Below are 22,757 nucleotides of genomic sequence, written 5' to 3'. Positions count from 1 at the left end.
CCATCATTTTTAACATAAGCCAATGTTAACTCCAAAGGAGTTTTCCCTCATCTCTGTTGAAACACACCAACACTTCATAGGCATTTCTGGCTCGTTTGGAGACGTGGGTTATGGCCTTTCTAACAGAACATCTAGCAATTGGATCTGAAGGCATGCTGATAAAAAACCCCTGTTGTGATGTAACCCCAAGTGAGCACCATGTGGTGCAATACAGTGTGGTTTTATGGAACCAGGACAATCCCCATGCCAATGCCTTTGTACACTTAGCACATTCAGATGGATGGCTGTAGGCTCAAAGCCTCTCCCCTGCTTCCATGTTACTGTGGTGTTACTGTGTCATTCTTTCAGTGCTGTCTGAATCTCCCAACCCCAATGTGATCTTTAGCTGCAAGGCCATATGCAGCAGTCTTCTTTAGACCTTTGAAATGGCTTGTGAGAGAGGCTGAGAAGGCAAATTGTCACTGTTAGATTAGCAAAGATGAAATCTCCATCAACGTGTCAGTGCCCTTGTCTCCTGCTGTAAATGTGCTGTCAGTGCCTGGGCTGTGCAGTGTGACAGGCTCCCTTTGTTTGAAGGAGTGAGAATGGGTGACCCTGCTGCAATACAGCACATTTCATGCAGGCTCTTTTCTTTGTTTCCAGCATTTCCAGGCAATGGTGAAATCTCTGGAGAAAGAGGCAGCAAGTGAGAAGCAGCAGCTGGTGGAAACTCACCTGGCTCGTGTGGAAGCCATGTTGAACGATCGCCGTCGGATTGCTCTGGAGAACTACCTGGCTGCCCTGCAGGCTGTCCCACCACGGGTCAGTTCCCTTGCAACACATTTTGACATGAGGGTAGTGCTGGGCAGGGTGGAAGAGATGATTGGCTTGCTGAGAAGAGTACCTGGCACTTGCTGAGGCAGAAGCTGGGAAGCCCGTATCCAGAGACAGGCAGCAAAGCAGGGGAAAGAATCTATAAGACAAGCCTTATGAGGAGTGGCTGATGGAGCTGGGCTTGTTTAGACTGGAGAAGAAGAGGCTGAGATATGAGCACTGACAGGGAGTTGTAGTGAGATGGGGGTCGTTCTCTGCTCCCAAATAATGGATAGCACTGGTGAGGCCACACTCAATGTGTTGTGTTCAGTGTTGGGCCCCTCACTCACTGCCACAGGGACACTGAGGGGCTGGGGAAGGGGCTGGAGCACAAGGGGGCTGGGGAGGGGCTGAGGGAATGGGGGTGTTGAGCCTGGAGAAGAGGAGGCTGAGGGCAGCCAGCAGCACTCTCTGCAGCTCCCTGACAGGAGGCTGAGGGGAGGAGGGGCAGCCATCTTTGCTCCCATGTCACAAGCCACAGGGCGAGAGAAAAAGGCCTCAAGTTGCCCCAGGGGAGGTTGAGGCTGGAGCTGAGGCAGAACTGTTTCCCTGAGAGGGGTGTCAGCCCTGTGCCAGGCTGCCCAGGGAGCTGGGGCAGTGCCCAGCCCTGGAGGGATCCCAAAGCCGTGGTGCTGAGGTGCTGAGGGCCATGGGGTAGTGCTGGGCTGGGCAGGGTGAGGGGATAGCTTGGACTCAGCAGCTTCAAGCTCTTTTCCAGGCTCACATCTGAAACACTGTGAATTTCAGCTGTGAATTTCATTTGACTCCAGTGGATTTGAACTCTTTCCCCCCCCTCAAACCCCACAGCCCCACCGCATCCTGCAGGCTCTGAAGCGCTACGTCCGCGCTGAGAACAAGGACCGTCTGCACACCATCCGCCACTACCAGCACGTCCTGGCAGTTGACCCAGAAAAGGCTGCACAGATGAAATCTCAGGTATAAGAATGTTTTCCATCAAGGGAGGCATTGTTACCCAAGCCTGGCTGTTGGAGCCTTGTGTTGAATCCTCACGCTTGATGTGCTGGGTCTGTAGCGACTTCTCGTTCTGTGCAGAGATCTCGTGTTGTGTCTGCGTCTTGCCTGTGAGCACGTGTGCTGTCTGGATGATTTTCCTTGGCTTATACATGAACTATTTTCGGTCACAGTGAACAGTCTTTAAGAATTCAGGACTAGTTCAAGATCATTTTTGTTGTTTCCTTTCATCAAACACCCATGAAATGATTTGCTGGGCACTTGGCCATCCTTGACTTCCTCACTTCTTTCGAGACCTTGTGTCTGTGTGTTCCTTTCCTTTGGCTTGTTCTTCACTGTGCCTGTGTTTTGAGACTGTGGGAATTCTCTTGTTCCTCTGCAGAATTATTGCCTTGTTTCCAAAAAGTAATACATAAAGCTTGCCCAGCACTTGACCATCATTGTTAACTTAATTAAACAGTCTGTTTTGAGGAGCTCTTTTTCTGCTCTTGCAATATATTTTACCCCTGAAGAGTCAGAAAGCCATTTTCCTTCTGGATAGTGTATGTGAACATGGTCCTTCATGGATGACAAACCTGGCCATTGTTCTTCTAGCTGCAGGTGTTACAGAAATCTTTTGGATGATGTCCTGATAACCTGCTTTTAAAGTGCTGGGAGATGTACTGAAAGGCCTCAGGCTCAAATGACGAGTGGCCTGTTAACACTGTAAGGTCTGTTCATAAGGATGCGTCCTCTCACAAGTTCAGAGCAAAGCAGAGAGAACTTGACTGTCCAGTCACAGCTGTAGGAGTGTAATTTACCAATCCCAGTCTACTGGGAAGAGAACCTGCTTTGTTACTTGGCTGTATAAGCAGGAGATGGAAACACTGTGATGTAAGACAGGGACTGGAGTCAGTTACTGTCACCTCTGGTGAGGTGTAGAGTAGCATTGCAGTGATTTTTCTAGAAGCAAGCCTCACTGGAGGTGCCTGGTCTCCTGGGTTTTGTGCTTGTGCTGTACTTTCAGCTGTGGTTGCCTACCACTGCTGCTGTGGTTGTTGTTAAGCTGCACATCCTCAGCACGGCGTAGCAAGTGTGGTGTTAGAAGCTCATGCTGGGCTTGGGATGGGGAAGATGTGATGGCATTTTCCCTTTCTTTTGATGCTGCCAAAGCCCAAAGGGAACTGTGTGAACTGTGTTCTTAAGCTAAAACCTTAACAGTCCTTGATTCCTTCTGAAGGCAGCAGTGTCAAGAAATGGACACGGGAGGGATGCGGGTGCTACGGTTCCATTTCCATTTGCTTTACTTTCCAGATGCACTTTAGGTGCCCCAATCGATTCCCTTGATTGACAAGCTGCCACATGTGAAATCAAATTGCTTTCATCCTTGCTCTGAAAGGTCAGGTACAAGACACACTGTAAAACAGGTCCATTCAGCTCCTTAGCTCTTTTCCCCAGCCTTTTGCTGGCCGGATAAGTGTCTTGTCTTGGTTACGCAGCACCCTCTTCAGGTCAGGCTTCACTTCACCTGTGGATTTAATGTGCCAGGGAAGAGGGATGTGAGCTTGTATAGAGTCTGAATTTATTTCTCCAATGAAGGGAGAAAGCTGTTGCCAGTGGGTGGGTGTAGTGGGTGTAAGACTAATGTAATGCCACTGTTGTTCTGAAAGGCACCTTTGTTCTGAAACCAGAGCTGATGAATAACGTTGTCTGCTCCCATTGCTCCTATCTTTTCTGGTAGTCAGGAATGATAATCCATTTAATAAAGCACTTGCTTGTAGCTGCTGCAGGCAATGAATTATGACCATATCTGGCATATGGGAAATACCAGCTTCAGTGTTTCCAGTGGAGAGCTGGTTGCAGCGAGAGTCAGCTGGATCCTCTCACCCCCAGCCTTTCCCAAAGCACTGAGAGCACCGTGTACAAATGGCCAGCTCCAGCGAAGCATGAAGTGTTAGAGACCCAGTCTAGATGGGCCTCTGTCCCATTCCATTGTCTGTCCTGGCAGATCCATCAGTTGTAGGTATTGAATTGAGTGGTGTGTCAGTTCTGATCAAGTGACTGACTCTCTTTGCCTACTCCAACGCGCTGTTGTGCATTTGCAGGTGATGACACATCTCCATGTGATTGAGGAGCGGATGAATCAAAGCTTGTCTCTGCTCTACAAGGTGCCATATGTGGCTGAAGAAATCCAGGATGAGATTGGTGAGCTCTCCCTGTGCCACTGTGTTAAGACTGCAAGCTTTCATAGCAAGGGAAGGAGGCTCATTGCTAGCTCCTTGGAGGGGGATGCCCTCAACAACAAGGACTTGAGCACCACGGGGCAGGTTCCTTTAGGTTTTGCACCACAGCCAGTCAGAATAGCTTGTTCCTAAGAATTTTCACTGTCCATATAAGAAAAGTGAGGATAGCAAAGCTGTCTCTCAAAGAGACATGAAAAAGAACCATAAAAATGAGCAGATGCTTTCATGCTTTACAGTTTTAATACCATTTATTTCCAAGACCCCTTGCCACATCAAACCTTTTGGCTCTTCTTTGTGCTGTGTGTGTTTACAGACAACACCTTTAGTGAGAATTCCAGATGAGACTTCAGAGCATGAAAAATAACCTGGCAGCCCTTGCTCAGTGTTCCCCTGCAGCCCTGCCTTGGCTAGGTTCAAACCATCTGCCCCTTTCTGTTCCTGCCAGGCTTCATGCAGTTGGTGTAACATTACCTTTTTATTCCTTTCAGATGAGCTGCTTCAGGAGCAACGTGCAGACATGGATCAGTTCACATCCTCCATTTCTGAATCCCAGGTGGATGTCAGAGTGAGCTCTGAGGAGAGTGAAGAAATTCCCCTGGAGCACAAACCTTTCCGTCCCTTCCAGGTGAAAACCTTCCCGGCCTTGCCTGAAACCGAAGGTATGTGGCACTGAAAATGGGGTTCACTGGCTTCACAAACCATGGAGCACAAAACTCCATCCCTTTGGGGCGGTTTGAAGAATAAACCAGTCACCCTAGCAAGTACCCTCCAGGCTGTGTCCATTGGAAAGAGGCAGTGCCACGAACAGTTTGCACTCAGCTGCTGTCTTGGGCTTTCCAGTCCTCTCTTTGCAAAGTGATCTTACCCCTTTCCATTTTTTTTTACTCTGTGGCTTGACTCTGGATTTAATTTTCAGTCTTTTAACCAAAACACTCTTGTGTAGTGTTAAGTTTCTGTGCTGTGACCTGCTGAAGGGCTGCAGGAATTCTCTTTTTACCTTGTTAAAAACACAGATCTATTTTTGTGTCCCTGGGTGTTGACAGCTGGGGTGTGTGTGTGTGTGTGTTTAAAAATGCTTGAGCAGAGTCCTGAGCTTAAAGCAAGCTGTGGACTAAAAGCTTTTCCCAGGGTCTGAGTCAGAAATCATGCACAAGCCTTTTTTCCTTTCTCTCTTAATCTCCTTTCTCTGCTATTTTTGTTTTTGTTTCCCCTCCTGCTAGATCCTCAGCCGGATTTGTACCACCCAATGAAAAAAGGTTGGTTCTAAGCTGCTCCCTCACAGTGCTTTCAATCACTCTCCTCCTCAGTGTGTCTGATAGCTTCATTTTAGTTTCATACTCACCTTTTCTTTTCATTTCCCTGCTCTCATTAGATCAGTAACTTCTGGTTTCTGTCTGTTTAGGTCTAGTGTTAAAGCAATGACCTTGTGTGAGCATCTAATTGGTTGTAGATATTCCTCCCTGATGGGCTCACAAGGTGTCTGGGAGTGCATAGAGTAGCTTCTTTGCCCTCAAGCTATGTGGACCTAGCAGTCTGTCTGCAACCCTGTTGGTACTTTCTCTATCTCCATATGTACTGATGTTTGACACTTCCCAAAGTAAACCTTGCAGTGCTGATGGTAAATAGTCCAGAGGCTCTTCTGCCTGCTGTGGAATCTGTCCTTACTGCCCAGTAGCAGCACTTGAAGTAGAAATCAGAGTGCTGCAGCAGGCAGAAGCTGTGTTTCCTTGGCTGAATGTCCTCATAGATATCAGAGTGCAGTGAACAGATAAACTGGGAGGTTCTTTCTCTGTGTTTGTAGCCTCCTTGGCATCACCTTTTCACATGTAGCATCTCTCCCTCCTAGCAAAGTCCTGTGTGATTATCCATTTGTCCTTTAGCTCATTATGAACTCAGCAGGAACTGGGACTGCCTGTGCAAGACAGTTTCAAGTAAAGATCAGGCCTGGCTGATCTACTACCATGGATCTAATTCCCCCAGGAGAAATGGAAAGCTCTCTTGAAATGTTTTTGGAGAGCAGTGGGACACGTGCTGTGTGTGGGGAGCAAGCCCAGCACTTTAATCTGCCTTTGCTTCCTGCTATATTGTGCAGAACCTCCAAAGGAGGAGAGCAAAGGATTTTTGCTAACAACCATTTCATCTGAACACAAATAGTCTGGTAGAAACCAGATAGCTTGAAATGATTCTCATTACCAGCCTTTCTCTACAAGTGTAAGTCACCTTCATCCCTCTTGTGGAACAGTGTGGAGCTAGTTCAGTGTGCTGACTGCTCTGGAAAGAATTGGGACAGCCTTTTAGTTTGGATTTCTTTAGAAAACCATCATTCTTTTGGATATCTGATGTGTACTTAATAGATCCAGGCTGGTTCTCCTCAGTTGGGGAAATGGAAGAGTTTCTGATGACTTACCCCTTCTCTCCCTTCCCTTTTCATTTCATGGTGGCTGATTGAGTCTTGTAGTTTTCTTGGAGTGTAGGAGAGGTGGTTTTCATCCCCCTGGGATGTGTATAATCTAAACTCTGCCTTTGAGCTCCATAGAACTGGGTCTGTTATTTGCTACAGTGCTCTCTGACAATATCAGCAGCAGCTGAACTCCCAGCCTTGGAGACAACGCTGCCTTGGCTCTTGAGAACTGAATAAAGCCAATGAGAGGCTAAAAGCTGACACAGGAGTTCTCCAAAATACTTATTTGTGGCTAGCCTCTCCAGAAAACCCCAATCATTGGCTTTCACAGTAATGTGACCTGCTTCCTGAGAAGTCAAACTGACACATCTTGTCCGTGCTTGGAACCTGATCATGGTCTCCAAAGGGACTGCACAGGAAAAGGAGGTGCACTGAAACTGCACTGAAACCTCGAGCTGCTTCTCTGTTGGGTGGAGCTGGAGTGAGATGTTCATTTCCCTCAGCATTTTCAGGCACTAAAAAGCTTCTCACTGTAAAAAAAAAACAACCAAACCCATGCCTTGGAGCCAACAGGCTTTTCCTTGCATCTCATCAAAGAACAGGCTGCCAATTTCAGCAGCAAGTTGACATCATGTCTTAGGCAACCTGCAAGCTCAGCAGCTTGTGGAGGGATGTGTGCAGTCACCAGCATAGTGTGTAGTGTAATGTTTCCCCTTCCTCTTGCTCCTCATCAGAGAGAGCCTGCTGAAGGTTTGAGGCTTTGCTCTCCTCTTGCTTTTAGGTGTTGTGAAGGACATTGTGTTGTTCCTAGTGCTAATGGAAAGCTGGTGTTCTCTGAACTTGCTGTGTTATGTTAGGTGTGGGTGTCTTGCAGCAGGCTCTGCTGTTATTGATCTGATCTATTTATAGACACTTCAGATCAAAACAGTTTATGCAGAGCAACCACCTTCTCTTAATTGATATTCTTCTCTTGAGCTTCTGCTCCTTTCAGCCTAGAAGTGGGTGAGTGATGTTCTGGTACAAAGGCTAGTGTAGTCCTTTGCTCCTCCCTTGCCCTGGTATTTATTGGCTCTGGGCTTGTGCCAGCTGTGGGATAGCAGCTCCTTACAGAGCTGTGCTGGGTGACCTTGAAATCTTCTTCCTGAGATGCTCACTGCTCTCAAGCAAGCAGATGATGCTGACCTGCGTGGTTGATGATGATTCTCAGTAGAGAGATGTCTCCTTCCATCCCAGGGGTCACTGGGAGGTGCTGCTGACCCTGGGGATGGGGAGAAGGGTGTGGACATTTCCACAAGGCACCTGCACTGCTCACAATTAGTGTTACAATGTGTTGCCTTGGACCTTTCTAACAGCAGCACTTAACCAGTATCTTGTTTCTGGATTTACACCTCAGGCTGGTTTTGGTGAGTCTTGTCTGCTCCTCTCATTGCCACCTCATTTCCCCTCATTAACAGAACACCTCCCACCCTCCCCAATCAATCACTCAGCTCCCCTTCTGACACACAACAGCATGAAGACAGATTAATAAGCAGCAGCCCATGCAGTTAAACTCACTAGCCATGGCAACCCTTCCCAAGTGTCACTGGAGGCTGGCTGACTTGTCCCTGCCTTGCTCTTTTGGTGCAGGTTCTGGCATGACTGAGCTGGATGGGCTGATTGGTGCTGAAGAAAAAGTGATTAACAGCAAGAACAAAGTGGATGAAAACGTGGTGAGCCCTCCACCTTTACTTTGTAGAGCAGAGCCTGCTAATTAATAGCTGTGGCTTATTTCCATGTCTCCTTCCTGCTTACAGAATGTCACTGTATTCATTACCCAGATGGTGTGGGGGAGTCAGTTTTCTGACTGTTGTAGGCTCTTAATACTGATTAGCATCAGAAGGGTGGGAGGGTGAGGGAAGGAGAGAGGGAGATCTAGATCTTTGGCAGTCTGAGCTGGAGAACTGTCTGATTTAATAAACAGCTTTCCCAAGCAGAGACCCTTTGAGCTGCTTTTATCATAGCTGGGTAGCCTTCTAGCTGAATAAATACCCTGGTGGCTGGCAAAAAGGTGAGTGACCCAGCAGGCATTAGCCCTGTCTACAGTGTGAGGAGTTCTCTTGCTTCTGGCAGCAGCCACCTTGCCTCAGTCCCTTGGGTTTAGAACCCCCACCCCTCCAAGCCAGCTGCTGAGAGTTTGCTCACAGAATTGTTTTAAAGCCACAGGTCACATCTTGGATGACAGAAATGCTGTGTCCTAGGGCAGTACTTTGTGTTTTTTCATTTGGGGCTTGAGTTTGAGCTATTCTGAATGTCCAAATGGTTGCAGCCAACTCTGGGAGCTGTAAAACACGGAGAGCCATCGCACACCCTGGGGAGCAGGGCAAGCATGGCTCTGTGCCTTTTGCTACTGGTCATTAAAGGTCTCTTGTCTGCCTTTACATTCCTTCCTCCCTCTTGTTTCATATGGCTCCTTTCATAAAATGCTTCTGTGACTGTTTTCAGGTCATTGATGAAACCCTGGACGTGAAGGAGATGATTTTCAATGCAGAGCGTGTCGGTGGGCTGGTGGATGAGCCGGTACGTACGTGGCTGCTGAGTCCAGTGGTCATCACATGACCTAAAGCTGGCTTTAGGTTTCAGACTGGTCATGCAGAGGGTAATGCAGGTTAGGTGTGAACATTAAAGGCATGTTAGATACTCACCTGACTCTGTTTTGTGGGCCCAGAGTGCCAAAAGTAGGGAAACAACTTCATGTTTAGAGGTGAAATAATGGCACAATCGGTGGTATCTTGATACCACAGCTAGTTGAGAGTCTTACTGGTGGCCACTGGTTTGCTTTTAGCAGTGCATTGCTCTTCCTTTACCCACTGGGTTGTTTTCTTCCCTCCAGGATAACGACAGCTCCCTCCGTGATGACTTCAGCTTCAGCAGCAGTGCCCTCATTGGTCTGCTGGTGATTGCCGTTGCCATAGCTACCGTCATAGTCATCAGCTTGGTGATGCTGAGGAAGAGGCAGTATGGGACCATCAGCCATGGTATTGTGGAGGTGAGAAACAACTCCAGAACTGAGGATGAAAATAGTATTGAATCACATGTTGTGTGGAAGGGGGGAGGTGGGTAAAGATGGCAGGAGCTGCCAAGCCATCAGCTGCTCTGCTCCTGGCTGGATGGGGCTTAACTCTGTCGATGCTGATGTCTTCATTGCTGGTTTCATCAGTCACTGGCATGCCATGCTGGGACCTGGCACTTCACAACTGTGCTTGCTGCTTCAGTTGGGCTTCCCCTCCTGGCTCAGGATGGGATTTAGCAGGAAATGAGCTTCTCAGGGGGTATGTTTTGCAGGGGAGTAGGTTGGTCAATCTACAGCAATTTGTCCTCCCAGATGTAACGGCTGTCGAGAGCACTGAGTGCTGAGAAGCAATTCCTTCCTCCTCCTCCTCCTGCTGCTGACTTCATGGGCTCTGGAGGGAGCTGCTTTGCCTCTTTGATATGTGAAGGTGTCTGGAATGAGAGCAGCAGATCCCAAATTTGCACTGTTCTCTTTAAGTTCTTAGGGATCAGCGGAGAAACAGGCACAGGCAGGAGGCATCAGCACCCAAACGAGGAGCTCTGGCCTAGCAAATGATGCTCTGTGGCTTGCATTTTTCCCCCCTGTGTCCTGGCATTTCTCCAGTGCTTGTCTGTCAGCTGCTGTTACTGTGAAATAAAGCCTCAAAAGTACCTCCTTTAACCAATAACCTTCTGCTTCTCCTAAAGGTCGACCCGATGCTTACCCCAGAAGAGCGGCATCTGAGCAAGATGCAAAACCATGGCTATGAGAACCCCACTTACAAATACCTGGAGCAGATGCAGATATAAAAGAGATGAAGATAACAACAACCCTGCCCAGGAAAGGATCAGGGTGGAGGGCCAAAGGGGTCCAGCTTTTTGGATCAACTACTGACCAACAGTTGCTTTGAGAGGGACTTCATCTTACATTCAGAACTCCTGGATCATTAAGACTATAATTACTACTGTAGAGTTGCAATTTCCATTCTTTTAAATGGGTGAAGAAATGATAATATAACAATATGATATATAAATCTCCTTCAATGGGAAAAAAAACCACACCAGGTGGATGTAGTTTTCCTTTGTTTTTTAAAGAATCTGAACAAAAGAACCCCTGCCAGTTCTGTTGTGCTGTTGTCTGATACAAGCTCTGTTAGATAGAAACATGGCAAGTGTTGGGTTTTGTTTCTGATAGCCCACCTGTATGTTCAGGGTCACTTGTACCAGCCCACCATGTCAAAAAAGGAAACAGCTCTTCAGTGGCTCTTCAGTCATCTGGGGTTTTATTTGGCTTTTATATATAAAGCAGTATTCCTTTTTGGGTTTGTTCCTTTGCTGAAAGAGGAGGGAGTTTGGGAGTCACAAAGAGATGAAGTCAGGGATAGGGACTGTGCCAGCAGAAGGAAGCAGTTGGGAAGGGGAACTCACAAAAATCATCACAAGAGAGGGGAAAAAAACCCAGAGAAAAAACAAAACCAACCCTCCCCAAACCACCCCCCCCTCATCCTCCTCATCTGCCCCATGGTTTGCACCCTGCTGCTTAGCAGCTTGGGCTCGAGGAATCCACACTCACCAAGGAGGTGAAGAGACTTGCTAGCATCTCTGTTTCTAGGTATTCTAGTGGAATGTTAGGACATGGTTTGTGCATACTGGGGTCTGCACATTCACCTCCCCACCCCTCCCTTCCAGAGTCAGTTCTGCTCTAGAGTTGGGAAGTTCCTGGTTGTTGAGTTTAAATCCTGAATCAGTTTCCTACAGTACTCACCTGGCATTAACACCCCCACCCCCCTTCTTGCTACTGCTAATTCCCCCCAGCTCTCCTGCCTCACCAACCTGGTAAGTAGTTAAAGAGAAGCAGAGTTTTGGAGCCTTTGCATCTCTATTTATGATGTGGTGAGGAGGGTTGGATGTGTGTACCCAGAAATGACAAATCACTGCAATAATCAGGACCTTGGCAGCTGAGGAATGGTGGGGGGAGGTTCCCTTGAGCTTGGGGAAGGGAAGAGAGGAAGAGACAAGTTGGGGCAAAGGATATACTGCCTGCTCTGAGGGAAATTGGATGCATGGGCCCCAAGGAGGAGGAGAGAAGGGGCATTGTTCTGCTCACCATCATGTCTTTGTAACGCTTGTATAGTTGGTGTTCATGCTCACGGCTATTTTGAAGTTGGAGGTTCTGGTAACCTGTGGTGTATTTTTTCTATTTCTCCTGTGACTTTTCTTTTCTCCCTGCCCCACCCTCTCCATGTCTCTTCCCACTATGCACAGATTGACCTGCAAACTCCTTAGTGTGGTCTGTGGGGAATGTACAAAGTTTAAACACATCAATAAACACTTTAACTTCCTGCTTGTTTCTTCTCTTTATTCCCGGCCTTCCCCTGCCAGAGACTTGTCCCCCACCTTGGCTGAGGAGAGAAGCAGATAGAGGGTTGGACAGAAGAAAAGGGGAGGCTCCAGGAACCCTTATTCATACCTAAGAAAGCATAGAAGGAGACAGACCCCAAACCAGTGCCACTTTGCCTGGTAGGGATGGCCACAGCTGAGAGGCCGTGAAGACAAAGAGCCTGGTGCAGTAGTTGGCCAACGCTGGTCCTTGTTCACTGGTCCCACTTGGTCTGGTTTTGGTTCTTTCACAAAGGGAAATAACTGTTTGGTTTCACTTTCTCTTCCAGAACACCTAAAACATGGAAAGCTCACAGCTGCCCCTGCTCCTACCTGGCTTCAAACAGCACCTTTGACCTCGAGAGCAAATTCCTCCTGGGCGAAACAACCAAAGAGCCTTTGCTGTTTGAACTCTCTTCTGGGAGGCCAAGGCATGGAATGAATCATCCTGATTGATCTGAGAGGTTCCCAACAGGCCTGAAGGAAGAGAAGGAGAAAGGAGGTAGGAGAAAACATGAAAGCTTTGTAGTTTTGAATAGGAAACAACAGCCCCTGTCCTGTTTCTCCTTAGACATAGGCTCCTTGCTTCCACTGCAGCTTCCTTTTTGCTGCTTAAATTATTCAGGCTCTGCAGGAAAGAACAGATGCTGGCCTAGAAAATGCCATCTCTTGGCTTTGTCACAGCTCTTTGGGGGAAGGAGTTTTGATGTTTAAACTGCCAATTCCCTTTCAGTGATGCTGGATCTTCTCCTCAGAGCTGAGACTTCACCCTCAGCTAGGGTGACCTGAAAGAGAAATGACAGAGGTTGTGGATTGAATTCCAGGGTTGGATTTGGCTGTGAGATTTTGTAGGGGGTGGGGGTTTTTTTCCCCTTCCTTTGATAAATCCTGTTAGTTCCACAAAAGAAATACATCAGGCTGGAATCAAAGTCTATTAGTTCTATGCTCTGGCCCTGACTGCTTAGTGCTCAGCTTTGATTCTTTATCATGGATGTTGACTGCAAAGTGATGTTTCATAGTACATGCCTGAAGATCAGTGCTGAGACATCTCCAAGTGTTGCTGCCACTGAAGGTTGTTGCTCAGACATCTCCCAAGTGTTGCTGCCACTGAAGGTTGTTGCTCAGACATCTCCCAGGTGTTGCTGCCACTGAAGGTTGTTGCTCAGACATCTCCCAAGTGTTGCTGCCACTGAAGGGCCCAGCTGAGTGACCATGGGGTGGTTGAGGCCATCTGAGGACACAAAAGGTTTAACCAGGTTTGTAGCAGCTGCACACAAAGCCATTTGCCAGCTTCTTTCAGGGAAACAGTAGGAGAGGTCAGTGCTAAACTCATTGCACTCCACTTTGCTGTAAGGAAAAGGCTGCCAGCACTTACCCACCACAGTTGCTACGTGCATCTGTTCCCTGGCTGCCTGCTGTGTTTCATTGCCTGGATCTTCCCAGCACCAATGCACCAACTGCTGAGCTGTAGTTGGGGAAAGCTGGCAGGGCTCCAGCTCACTGCCATCCCTCCTCTGCTCCATCCAGCTCTGCTGAGGAGTGACAAGGGCATGGACTCACCTGAAGCCACCAAAGAGTCTTCTCTCAGCAAGGCCTTGACCTGGGACCTTCTTGAGGATGCTCATGTGAAATTCTGCCCAGGTCCAGCACAATGAGGTAATGCAGCCCAAGACCAGGGTGGAATATGCAGCCCAGGCCCAGTCTTAGCAGGTAGACACAGTCCATGAGCCTCACCATGTCCTGTTGTAAGGCAAATAGGTATCAATAAGCCCAAGTACAATATAGATTGTAATTGGTTGGGGGTTTTTAGGATGCTTTGAAGTGTGTCTTTGCTACCCAGAGCTTTTGGCTCACCCAAAGCTGCCAGCATGTGTCTCTGTCCTACAAAACAACTGCTTTTACCTGAAAGTGAACACACACACACACACACACACATCACACCTTGCCTGTTTGCTGGCCAACCCTAACTCCACAGTGCTGCTGCTGGATGCCAGAGGATGCCCTGGGCCCACTTTGCTGAAACACTTGGGCACCCCTGAGGTTTGGTTTTTGCTTTCCATGAACTGCAGTCACTCTCATCTATTTTCAAAGCAGTGAAGGAGGAGGAAAACCCACCCCATCTACCAGAACTTCCTCTGTCTGGCCACAGCTCAGGGGAAATGATTGGTGGGAGCAGTATGAGACACATCAGGCTCCACAGGTGCTACACCAAGGGGGAAAAAACTCAACCTTGTTTCAATAATGCCACTCAATTCTTCAAGTGCAGGATTTACAGGCATCACATTACATACACATGCATTCCCCAAAGCCTGACTAACCTGCTCAACCAACCTGCAGTGCTCACTGTCCCAGGGGCTTCTCCTGTGGGGCTGGGAGTTTGCAACCACTGTAAGGCAAGGCAGGTTTTCCTGGAGCTCTTGGTGTTGTGCCAGGTATGTGTTCAGGTCAGGGCTGGCTCTTGCACATCTTCAGGCCACACAGCAAAGGCAATAAAAGATAGCAACACCCCAGAGGCTGGTTTTGCTCCCCTGTTCACCAGCCTTTAGCAAAGGACAGCAGAAGCAGCTTCAGTGCTGATGGTGAACTTTCTGTTCTTCTACTCCCCCTGCTGCATGGCATCTTCTAATTCAGTTTGGATCCCCAGGGCAGGAACCAAATGACCTCAGGGAGGAAAAACCCACAACCCCTGTGGCCCTAAACACCAAGCAGACACACAAAAAGGCAAAGTTTTGCTTGATAAAGTGCCAGGGAGGGAATAAAGCTGTGGAGAAAAGCCATAGTGGTGCTGAGAAGGCTCCCAAGAGACTTCCAAGGAGGATCCATACACCATGCTGAAGCTATCATCTCTCTCCAAGCTGAACCTGCCCAAATCTACTCCCAGTGAGGCTGCCTCACCTCTCTAACTCAGTTTCCAAAGCCAACCAAGCAGGAGAGCAGCTCCATGCCAGTGCTAACAGGGCAGCCTCCCTCCCTTCCATCCCCTGACCACCCACCCCAGGCAGATTCAGCCACTTTCACTCACATTCCATTCACCCCCCAAGTCTTTTGGAAGCCAGACATTGCCTTAACCATACCTTCAACCCCAAGGCATCACAGTTGAGAGCCACTGAGGTGGTTTGATAAGGTGTTTTATTGGTGATCTCACAGACTGGGTGCACATCAGGCTTGGGACAAAAAAACCCCCCTCTCCATCACCACCAGAGTGAGGGACAGCCCTTAGGAGCTTTGAACACTGTTGAAATCAGCCCAAATGGGCCACACACCAGTTGGACTCCACCAGCAAACCAGTCCTGGTGCTTCCCAGTCCAGAAAGAAGTGAGAAGGTCCCTCCCAGCTGAGCCTGGTTTGCTCCTGCCAAAGCCATGCCCAGGAAGGGCTTTGCAGCTCCTGCTGTGCTCACTCCTGCCTCTCACTTCTGATGCTCCACCATCAACTGTTGGGGGTAGATTGGCAAGACTAATGAACAAAAAAGCCCTCATTTCCAGAGCTCTAAAGCCACAGGGTGGGGAGGGGAAGATGTGTCCATGCCTTCATTTGTCATCTGAGGGGCTCTCTGGCAGCAGGGCACCGCTGGAGCTGCGTGGGCCCCTGCGGATGCACATGCCACAGTCCAGCTCCACGTCAATGTCCCCAAATTTCAGCTGGCAGGATTCATTGCAGCTGCAAAGGGAGGCAGTGACACCACTCAGCTACTTCATAGCATCAGTTGGGTTAGCAAAAAGCATGAAGCTCCTGGAGTGCAAGCTCTGACTTTACTCTTCCAAGCCCAGCACTGACCCACAGCCCTCAGCACCTCAGCTCCAGGGCTTTGGGATCCCTCCAGGGCTGGGCACTGCCCCAGCTCCCTGGGCAGCCTGGCACAGGGCTGACACCCCTCTCAGGGAAACAGTTCTGCCTCAGCTCCAACCTCAACCTCCCCTGGGGCAACCTGAGCCCATTTCCCCTTGTCCTGTCCAACCTCCCCTGGGGCAACCTGAGCCCGTTTCCTCTTGACCTGTCACTCAGGAGAAGAGCCTGACCCCCATTTCACCACAGCCTCCTGGCAGGGAGCTGCAGAGAGTGCTCCTGTCTCCCCTCAGCCTCCCCTTCTCCAGGCTGCACACCCCCAGCTCCCTCAGCTGCTCCCCATTGTGCTCCAGCCCCTTCCCCAGCTCTGGCTACACTCCAGCCTCTCCATGTCCTTCTTGAAGGGGGCCCAACACTGAGCTTGAGGTCTGACCTGCACAGACACTACTTATCCTACAATACACTGCTGACTGGAGTCCCCAGGGTAGCACTGGGTCCAGGCATTGCTGTTGCTCCCCCCCAGCTCATGCTCCAATGCCAGGACCACCCCCAGGACCCCTCTGCCCCACTCACCAGCGAGATGCAGCTGAGTTTGCTGCCAGGACAGCGAGAGCCCCTGCATAGTGCCAGCAGAAGCACATGGTGAGGAAGGTGTAGTTGCTGTGGTCAGTCTGATCCCAGCCTGCTCCTCCCCAGGGTGAGGACAGCACAAACCCAATCTGGTCAGAGCCAGAAGAGAGAGTAGGCATCAGTACAATATTGCCAAGGAACACTTTGGCCACTGCCCTCAGCAGCCTCTCAAGCACAGTCCTGGCCCCAGACTGGCTCAGGGGAGCATTTGAGGGTTGCTCTGCAGACAAGCCTCAGGGCTCAAGGCACAGCCCAGCACCCCTAGAGAAGCACAACCCCAAGGCTCTGCTGCCAGGCTTCTGCATTTCACCCAGGAGGGGCTGCCAACTCCTTCCAGTTACTTGGGAATGAGAGAGGAAGAACCTGGAGCTAAATAAAACCAACTAAACCCTCGTGCTGGTGGTTTCCCACCCTTGTGGGGGTCTAATGCAGCTTTGCCCATGGCCACACCTCACACCTGTGTACCTCCCCCATGCCAGTTCTGCCACTAAGCCTCATTTTCTCCTCTTAAGATACTCCAACCAGCCTCCAAGTTTAACCCAAAGGGCAGAGCAGTCCCTCCCCTCCTCCTCCTGCTTTCCTAAGGAGGAAAGCATTGACTACCCACTGACCTGCCAGAGCCAGGAGCCCTGCAGAAGGAAGGAGCTGGTCCTGAAGGTCTCCAGGATGATGTGATCTCGGATGAACACCTCTAGGAGGGCACAGAGGGCTCCAGCAAAAATGGCCATGGCCAGCAGGGCATGGAGGTGTTGGTCCAGTGCAGCATCACTGTAGTCATGGCAACAGAGGAGCAAACCTGCCAAGATTCCCAGAGCATTAGGCAAAGCAAAAGAGGCTCTGGGATTGTGGGAGTGATTTGGAAAGAGAACACCTGAAAGCTGAAGCTATTGCTCCAGGTCTTGCCATGGTCTGCCTGGGGGGAAAAGCCAACCAGGGGATCTCAGCCAGGGCTGAAGGGCTGGGCAGGAGCAGCACAGTGATCACACAACCATTTGGGTTGGGAAAAGAGCTTGAAGCTCCTGGAGTCCCAGCCCTGACTTCACTCTGCCCAGCCCAGCACTACCCCTGGCCCTCAGCTGCAGGGCTTTGGGATCCCTCCAGGGCTGGGCACTCCCCCAGCTCCCTGGGCAGCCTGGCACAGGGCTGACACCCCTCTCAGGGAAACAGTTCTGCCTCAGCTCCAGCCTCAACCTCCCCTGGGGCAACTTGAGCCCATTTCCACTTGCCCTGTCACTTGGGAGCAGAGCTTGACCCCCACCTCCCCACAGCCTCCTGTCAGGGAGTTGCAGAGTGATGGCTTTGGAATCCCTCCAGAGATGGGACTCAGCCACTTCCCTGGGCAGCCTGGCACAGGGCTGACACCCCTCTGAGGGATACAGTTCTTCCCAAATCAAGTGTCCTTCCCAGGCCCCAGTGTCCCATCACACAGCCACACACCCTCCAGCTCCCTCTGCTCACCCAGCGCCTCACCAGCCTCACACCAGCCCCTGGATTCGAGGCTGCTGCACATGGGTGGCCTTTCCCAGCACTTTTCCCCCTCTGCCTCTCCCTCCCCAAACCCAGAGCCCTTTCCCAGGCACTGACCTTCGATGGCCAGAGCCAGGGCGAGCGAGAGCCGATCCAAACCCTGCGGCAGCCTGAGCGAGGACTGGGAGACTATGTCCACGATGCCAGAGATGAGGAAGAAGAGGTAGATGGTGGTGTAGTGCCAGTGGGTGAGGTCTGTCCAGCTGTGGCTCTTGGGGCTGTACAGCTGCAGGTGGGGACCAGTGGGAATGAACTGCTCAGCCAGTATCCCTGGGCAGAGAGCGGAGAGGTCAGGTTTTGGCCTTTTAAACAGGGACAAGCTCACAGAAACCTCCCCAAAGGTGATGGTTTGCCCAGAGGAATGGCAGCAAGGCAGTGTGCCACAGTCCCCAGAGCCCTTCCACACCAACCAGCACCAGTCTCCTGCCAGCAGAGATTCATCATCATCATCATCACTTACCTGCAAGAGCAAAGAAAGCTTTGACTGTCCCTTCGAAGACTTCCACACGCTGAACCCCATTGCTGGGCTGAGCCTCAGCCTTCCTCCTGAGGTACTTCAGGGGGTATCTCACAGACCACCAGAGGCCAAAAAGGAAGAAGAAGGTGCCCCTGAGGGCACTGCCCAGGAAGCTTGTTGGCATCAGGCTGGCTCGTTGGACCTGCAAGGACAGGCACAGGCACTCTGCAGCCACCTGACAGGGCTGGAGTGAGGTTGGGGCTCAGCCTCTTGTCCCCAGGAGAGTGACAGGACAAGAGGAAACAGGCTCAAGTTGCCCCAGGGGGAGATGAAGCAGAACTGTTTCCCTGAGAGGGGTGTCAGCCCTGTGCCAGGCTGCCCAGGGAGCTGGGGCAGTGCCCAGCCCTGGAGGGATCCCAAAGCCCCGGAGCTGAGGTGCTGAGGCCATGGGGTGGTGCTGGGCTGGGCTGGGGGAGGGCTGAGACTCCAGCTACATGTTATTAGAAGAGGAACCATAACAAAGTGTGGGGTGTTTTTTGCTAATCAAAAGCAAGATGACAATTATTTCCTCAGCAAAGGAGCTGGGTGTGAATCCAGCAGCTCCAGCCACCCCCAGCTTGGCTGGAGAACCTGACCCAGGAACCACTGGCATTTCCCTCCTGCCTGTGCCACACACACCAGCACTGTGAACACAAAGAGATTTCACCTTCAATAGGAAGAGCTCCAAGACTAAAGGCATGAGAACTGCCTTCAGACTGACCAGTGACACCCAGAAGGAGCCAGAGCTCCGTGGGCAAAGCTCTGCCTTGCTCAATCTTGAAGCCCATACTCAAAAGTAGTGAGAGAACAAACCCAGAGCAGCAAGATCTGAGTGCTGAGGGCAGGGAGCTTTTGATATTACCTTGGGATGGTCTCCTTTCCTCTCTCCTTCCCCCTACACCTCAGCTCATCTCCCTCTTTCCCTCCTCACATGTTCCCTGGCCCTTGCCTGCAGCTCAGCTGTGCATGGGAGAGGGAGGGCATTACTCACCCTGAAAGCCACCACACTGGCCCTTGCCTCACAAATCACAGCCCTGCTGTGTTTATAAATACCAGAGTGAATTGCAGAGGCTGGAGGAACAACCCCAGCACCTTCCTCCCACTCTGCAAAGGGTAGGATGTGGTGTGGCAAGTGCCCTCAGGTGAGGGAAGAGCTCTGCAGGACATTCCCAGCTGGGTTTTGGCTGCAAGAGCTGGTAGTTGGTCAAACTGGCTGGGCATCCTCACAAAGAAGGGTGTTGGGTGTAGAGGTATCATCCCCCACTGCATCTCTGGGACACTTGGGGAAGGCCTGGAGCTGTTTACACCCTGTTCAAGGAGGGAAATGACTCAACAGCCTTTCAGAGAGATGAGAAACACCCCATCCCAGGAGCAGGTTCAGGCAGCAGGGATGGCTTCCTGCCCTATTTTGGGTGCCTGCAATAGGGTGAGATGGTTCATGGCCCATATCTTTCCTGATTATAGCCTGGACACCCCAGCCCAGGGCACATCTCACCCCTGGTGCAGCCAACCCTCGTGCTCAAGTGACTAAGAACACGTGCTCTTAAAGCACAGGATTGCATGACATGGAACCAAGTTGTATCACTGTAAAGCAAGGCAACACCACCCTGAAGCTGGAGTCAGGGATTCATCACCCCACATCCACTGAGCAACCCCATCCCTTACCAGCAGCCCTCAAACCACTCTGGTTTCAGACTTGTCCCTGGCATCTCCTACCCAGACCATGCTCCACACTTGTCCCTGGCATCTCCTACCCAGACCATGCTCCACACTTGTCCCTGGCATCTCCTACCCAGACCATGCTCCACACTTGTCCCTGGCATCTCCTGCTCCCCAGCAGTAGCCTCACACTTGAGGTTCCTTTTTGTGCCAAGGAGCTTTTTGCTTTGCAGAAGCTCTCAGCAGCCTGATCCTGCAAGGCTTTCTCTCCCAGGCACACACTCCCTTTGCTACCCACCAGCTGGACACAACACTTCAGCAGCCACCACATGTCTCAGGAGCAGCTCTCAATGATTAGACCTGTCCCAAACCCATCCTTTGGTCAAACAGAAGCTTGTTCCCAGCAACCCACTGCAAAACAGCAGCTGTTTCATGGAGAAACTGAACATGTCTCCAAGCAACACTCCACTTGCACAGCTCCTGTCTTGGAGCTGCAGAAACACAACCAACACCCCAGCATTTAGGGAGGGCTGCAGGACCTGGGGCTCTTCAGCCTGGAGAAGAGAAGGCTGAGGGGGGAACCTATCAATGCTGATAAATCCCTGAAGGGTGGGTGTCAGGATGGGGTGACACTTCTGTTGTCCCCAGCAACAGGACAAGGGAGGATGGACATCAGCTGGAACACTAAAAGTTCCATCTGAACCCCTTTGGTGAGGAAGCCCTGGCCCAGGCTGCCCAGGGAGGGGCAGGAGGCTCCTCAGGAGGTTCCCAAACCCACCTGGACACATCCCTGTGTCCCCTGATCAAGGGGAACCTGCTGTAGCAGCTGGATGAGCTCTGCAGGGCATTTCCAACCCCCACCACTCTGTATGATCCTGGTGGTCCCTCAGCCAGCCCCCTGAGTCCAAACCTGATACTTCTCACCCACCACCTTCCCCCAGCCCCCAAACTCCAGTAATCACTCACCACAAAGCTGCTGAAGCCTCAGGGTGAGCAGCAGCCAGGGAAGGGAGCTCTGCTTGAGGAGACACACACAGCTTATTTTCCCTGTCAGAGGACCTGAAACAGGGCTGCAGTCAGCAGTTATTACCTGAGCTGCCCTTCTCCCTCCTCAGCTGCCCTGGCTGTGATGCTCTTGCTTAATACCCATATGGGAGCTGCCTGCTCTGCTTGCAGTGCCTGCCTCTGGCTCTGTGCAGCCTCCCTGGGCTCCACTCACCCAGGACAACACTTCTGCTCAGTTTCCAGGCTCACCACCAATGCTTTTGGCCCCAGGTTGGAAGCTGCTCTGGCTGACATGATGGGGGATTGATGGTGCCACATGCATGTGACACCCAAGGGTGCAACCATCAGCCTGGCAAGCAGCACCCTGGCACAGGCAGCCTGGATGCAGAGGGCAAGCTCAGGGAGGGAGAGGGGGGGAAGTCCTCTCCTGCAAAGCACACATCCCAAAGCTGGTAACCCAAAAAGAAAGAGCCAAAGGCACAAAAAGCTGGCCACTGCCCACGATTCTTGGGAGCCTGTCTCCATCAGGACCACTTCCAGCATCATCACACCAAACCTCTGCCTTGCAGCCATGGACTGTCCCCATGTCCCTTCCTGCCAAGCTCCAGCAGCCACATCCACCCCATCTCTCTCTAACAAGAAGAGTTTTACCTGTAGCTCCTGCCTGTCCTTCTCCCTTCTCCAGCTGTGGCAGCCAAGGAGCAGTTACCAAGCAGAAGAGGCAGATAAAGGGAGAAGCCAGGGCAGGGAGGTGGCCCCTCAGACGGGATGTTTAGTGCCCAACATCCTGCCAGTCACTTCAAAGCAAGGCTGAGTCAACTGCTTTCACAACCTGGGACACCTCCTGGCTGCTGGGAGCAAAGGGGGGAGGGGAAAAACAAGCACCCCAACAGGAAAGCCTCCCCAGGCTTTGCCACAAACCCCAGGCTGAGCAGGCAGCTGCCATTGCCATTGCAGCCACATGCAGGCAGGTACTGCTGGGGGGTTGGATGGCTGAGGGAGGCAAGGAGAGACAAAGGCTGCAGGGTGGCCTGAGGTGAGCAGGGTCTGCTGCCCTGGGCTGGGCTGCCAGGTACACCCATCACTCTTCCAGGAGGGTTTGAGCCAGCAGCTCTCAGAGCAGAGCAGAGCCCCTCTGAGCTCCATCTCCCAGCCCACAGCAGCCAAGGGGAGGGGGGTGACAGCTCTCTTGTCCCCCAGAAGATGGTTGGCAGGGCACAGCAGCCTGTTTCCACTCACAGAATGGTTTGGGGTGGAAAAGAGCTTGAAGCTGCTGCAGTCCCAGCCCAGCACCACCCCACAGCCCTCAGCACCTCATCTGTGTGGCTTTGGGATCCCTGCAGGGCTGGGCACTGCCCCAGCTCCCTGGGCAGCCTGGCACAGGGCTGACACCCCTCTCAGGGGTCCATTTCTCCCTCAGTTCCCCTGGAGCCTGTTTCCTCTTGGTCTGAGTTTTCAGTGGAGCCCTGATGATTTGTTTAGGAGATACCAGAGGCCACTCCAGCATCCTCCCCCCCTCCAAAGCATGAAACCCTCAGCAGCACTCCAGCTTCTCACCACCTGAGGACCTCTTCCCAACCCCCTTCCCAACCCAGCACTTCTCCAGCTTGCAACACATAACTCCTGCAACCAAAACAAACCCCAAGCAAGGTCAGAAGACAAGGCATGGGCAGCCCTGCCAGGAGCCACACACGTGAGCCAGGGAAGCCCTAAGGCTGGAACAGCAGGGAGCCAACACCTCCCAGGGCCATGGGCTGCTCTCCAGCCATAAAAGCCACCAAGCCATAGCCAGAAGCATTCC

General features: G+C 51.3%; 2 protein-coding genes across 8 annotated transcripts in view; one reads left to right on the top strand and one right to left on the bottom strand.

The window, feature by feature from the left end:
- APLP2 (amyloid beta precursor like protein 2) overlaps positions 1-11,816 on the top strand; it is a 46,200-nt gene extending 34,384 nt beyond the window's left edge. For 2 of the 4 annotated variants that reach the window (XM_062014058.1, XM_062014054.1), the window contains 9 exons: positions 643-801; positions 1,660-1,788; positions 3,909-4,008; positions 4,535-4,705; positions 5,267-5,302; positions 8,074-8,156; positions 8,929-9,003; positions 9,317-9,472; positions 10,183-11,816. In XM_062014058.1, the coding sequence (XP_061870042.1) occupies positions 643-801; positions 1,660-1,788; positions 3,909-4,008; positions 4,535-4,705; positions 5,267-5,302; positions 8,074-8,156; positions 8,929-9,003; positions 9,317-9,472; positions 10,183-10,284 (1,011 nt within the window). In that variant the 3' untranslated portion in view covers positions 10,285-11,816. The remainder of the gene's footprint in view (positions 1-642; positions 802-1,659; positions 1,789-3,908; positions 4,009-4,534; positions 4,706-5,266; positions 5,303-8,073; positions 8,157-8,928; positions 9,004-9,316; positions 9,473-10,182) is intronic. The other 2 variants (XM_062014056.1, XM_062014057.1) reach the window with 2 other exon arrangements.
- Positions 11,817-15,031: 3,215 nt separating this feature from the next.
- On the bottom strand, positions 15,032-21,676 carry LOC104557258 (transmembrane protein 45B). 4 transcript variants are annotated; one of them, XM_062014159.1, is made up of 7 exons: positions 21,608-21,634; positions 20,918-21,010; positions 18,257-18,455; positions 17,854-18,066; positions 16,881-17,065; positions 16,213-16,358; positions 15,032-15,513 (listed from the first exon to the last, which is right to left on the bottom strand). In XM_062014159.1, exons 3-7 carry the CDS (start codon positions 18,435-18,437, stop codon positions 15,384-15,386), a joined length of 855 nt encoding a protein of 284 aa, XP_061870143.1. In that variant the 5' UTR covers positions 18,438-18,455; positions 20,918-21,010; positions 21,608-21,634; the 3' UTR covers positions 15,032-15,383. The 4 variants fall into 4 exon arrangements, with proteins under 4 accessions (XP_061870143.1, XP_061870145.1, XP_061870144.1 ...); XM_062014161.1 differs by having other exon boundaries at positions 20,918-20,966; positions 21,608-21,632; XM_062014160.1 differs by having other exon boundaries at positions 20,918-20,969; positions 21,608-21,628.
- Between the last annotated feature and the right edge of the window lie 1,081 nt (positions 21,677-22,757).

The sequence above is a fragment of the Colius striatus genome, chromosome 23 (genome assembly GCF_028858725.1).
Source record: "Colius striatus isolate bColStr4 chromosome 23, bColStr4.1.hap1, whole genome shotgun sequence".
Classification (NCBI taxonomy): Eukaryota; Metazoa; Chordata; class Aves; order Coliiformes; family Coliidae; genus Colius; species Colius striatus.
The sequence above is the reverse complement of the archived record's forward strand: the minus strand, read 5'-3'. Positions and strand labels throughout refer to the sequence as shown.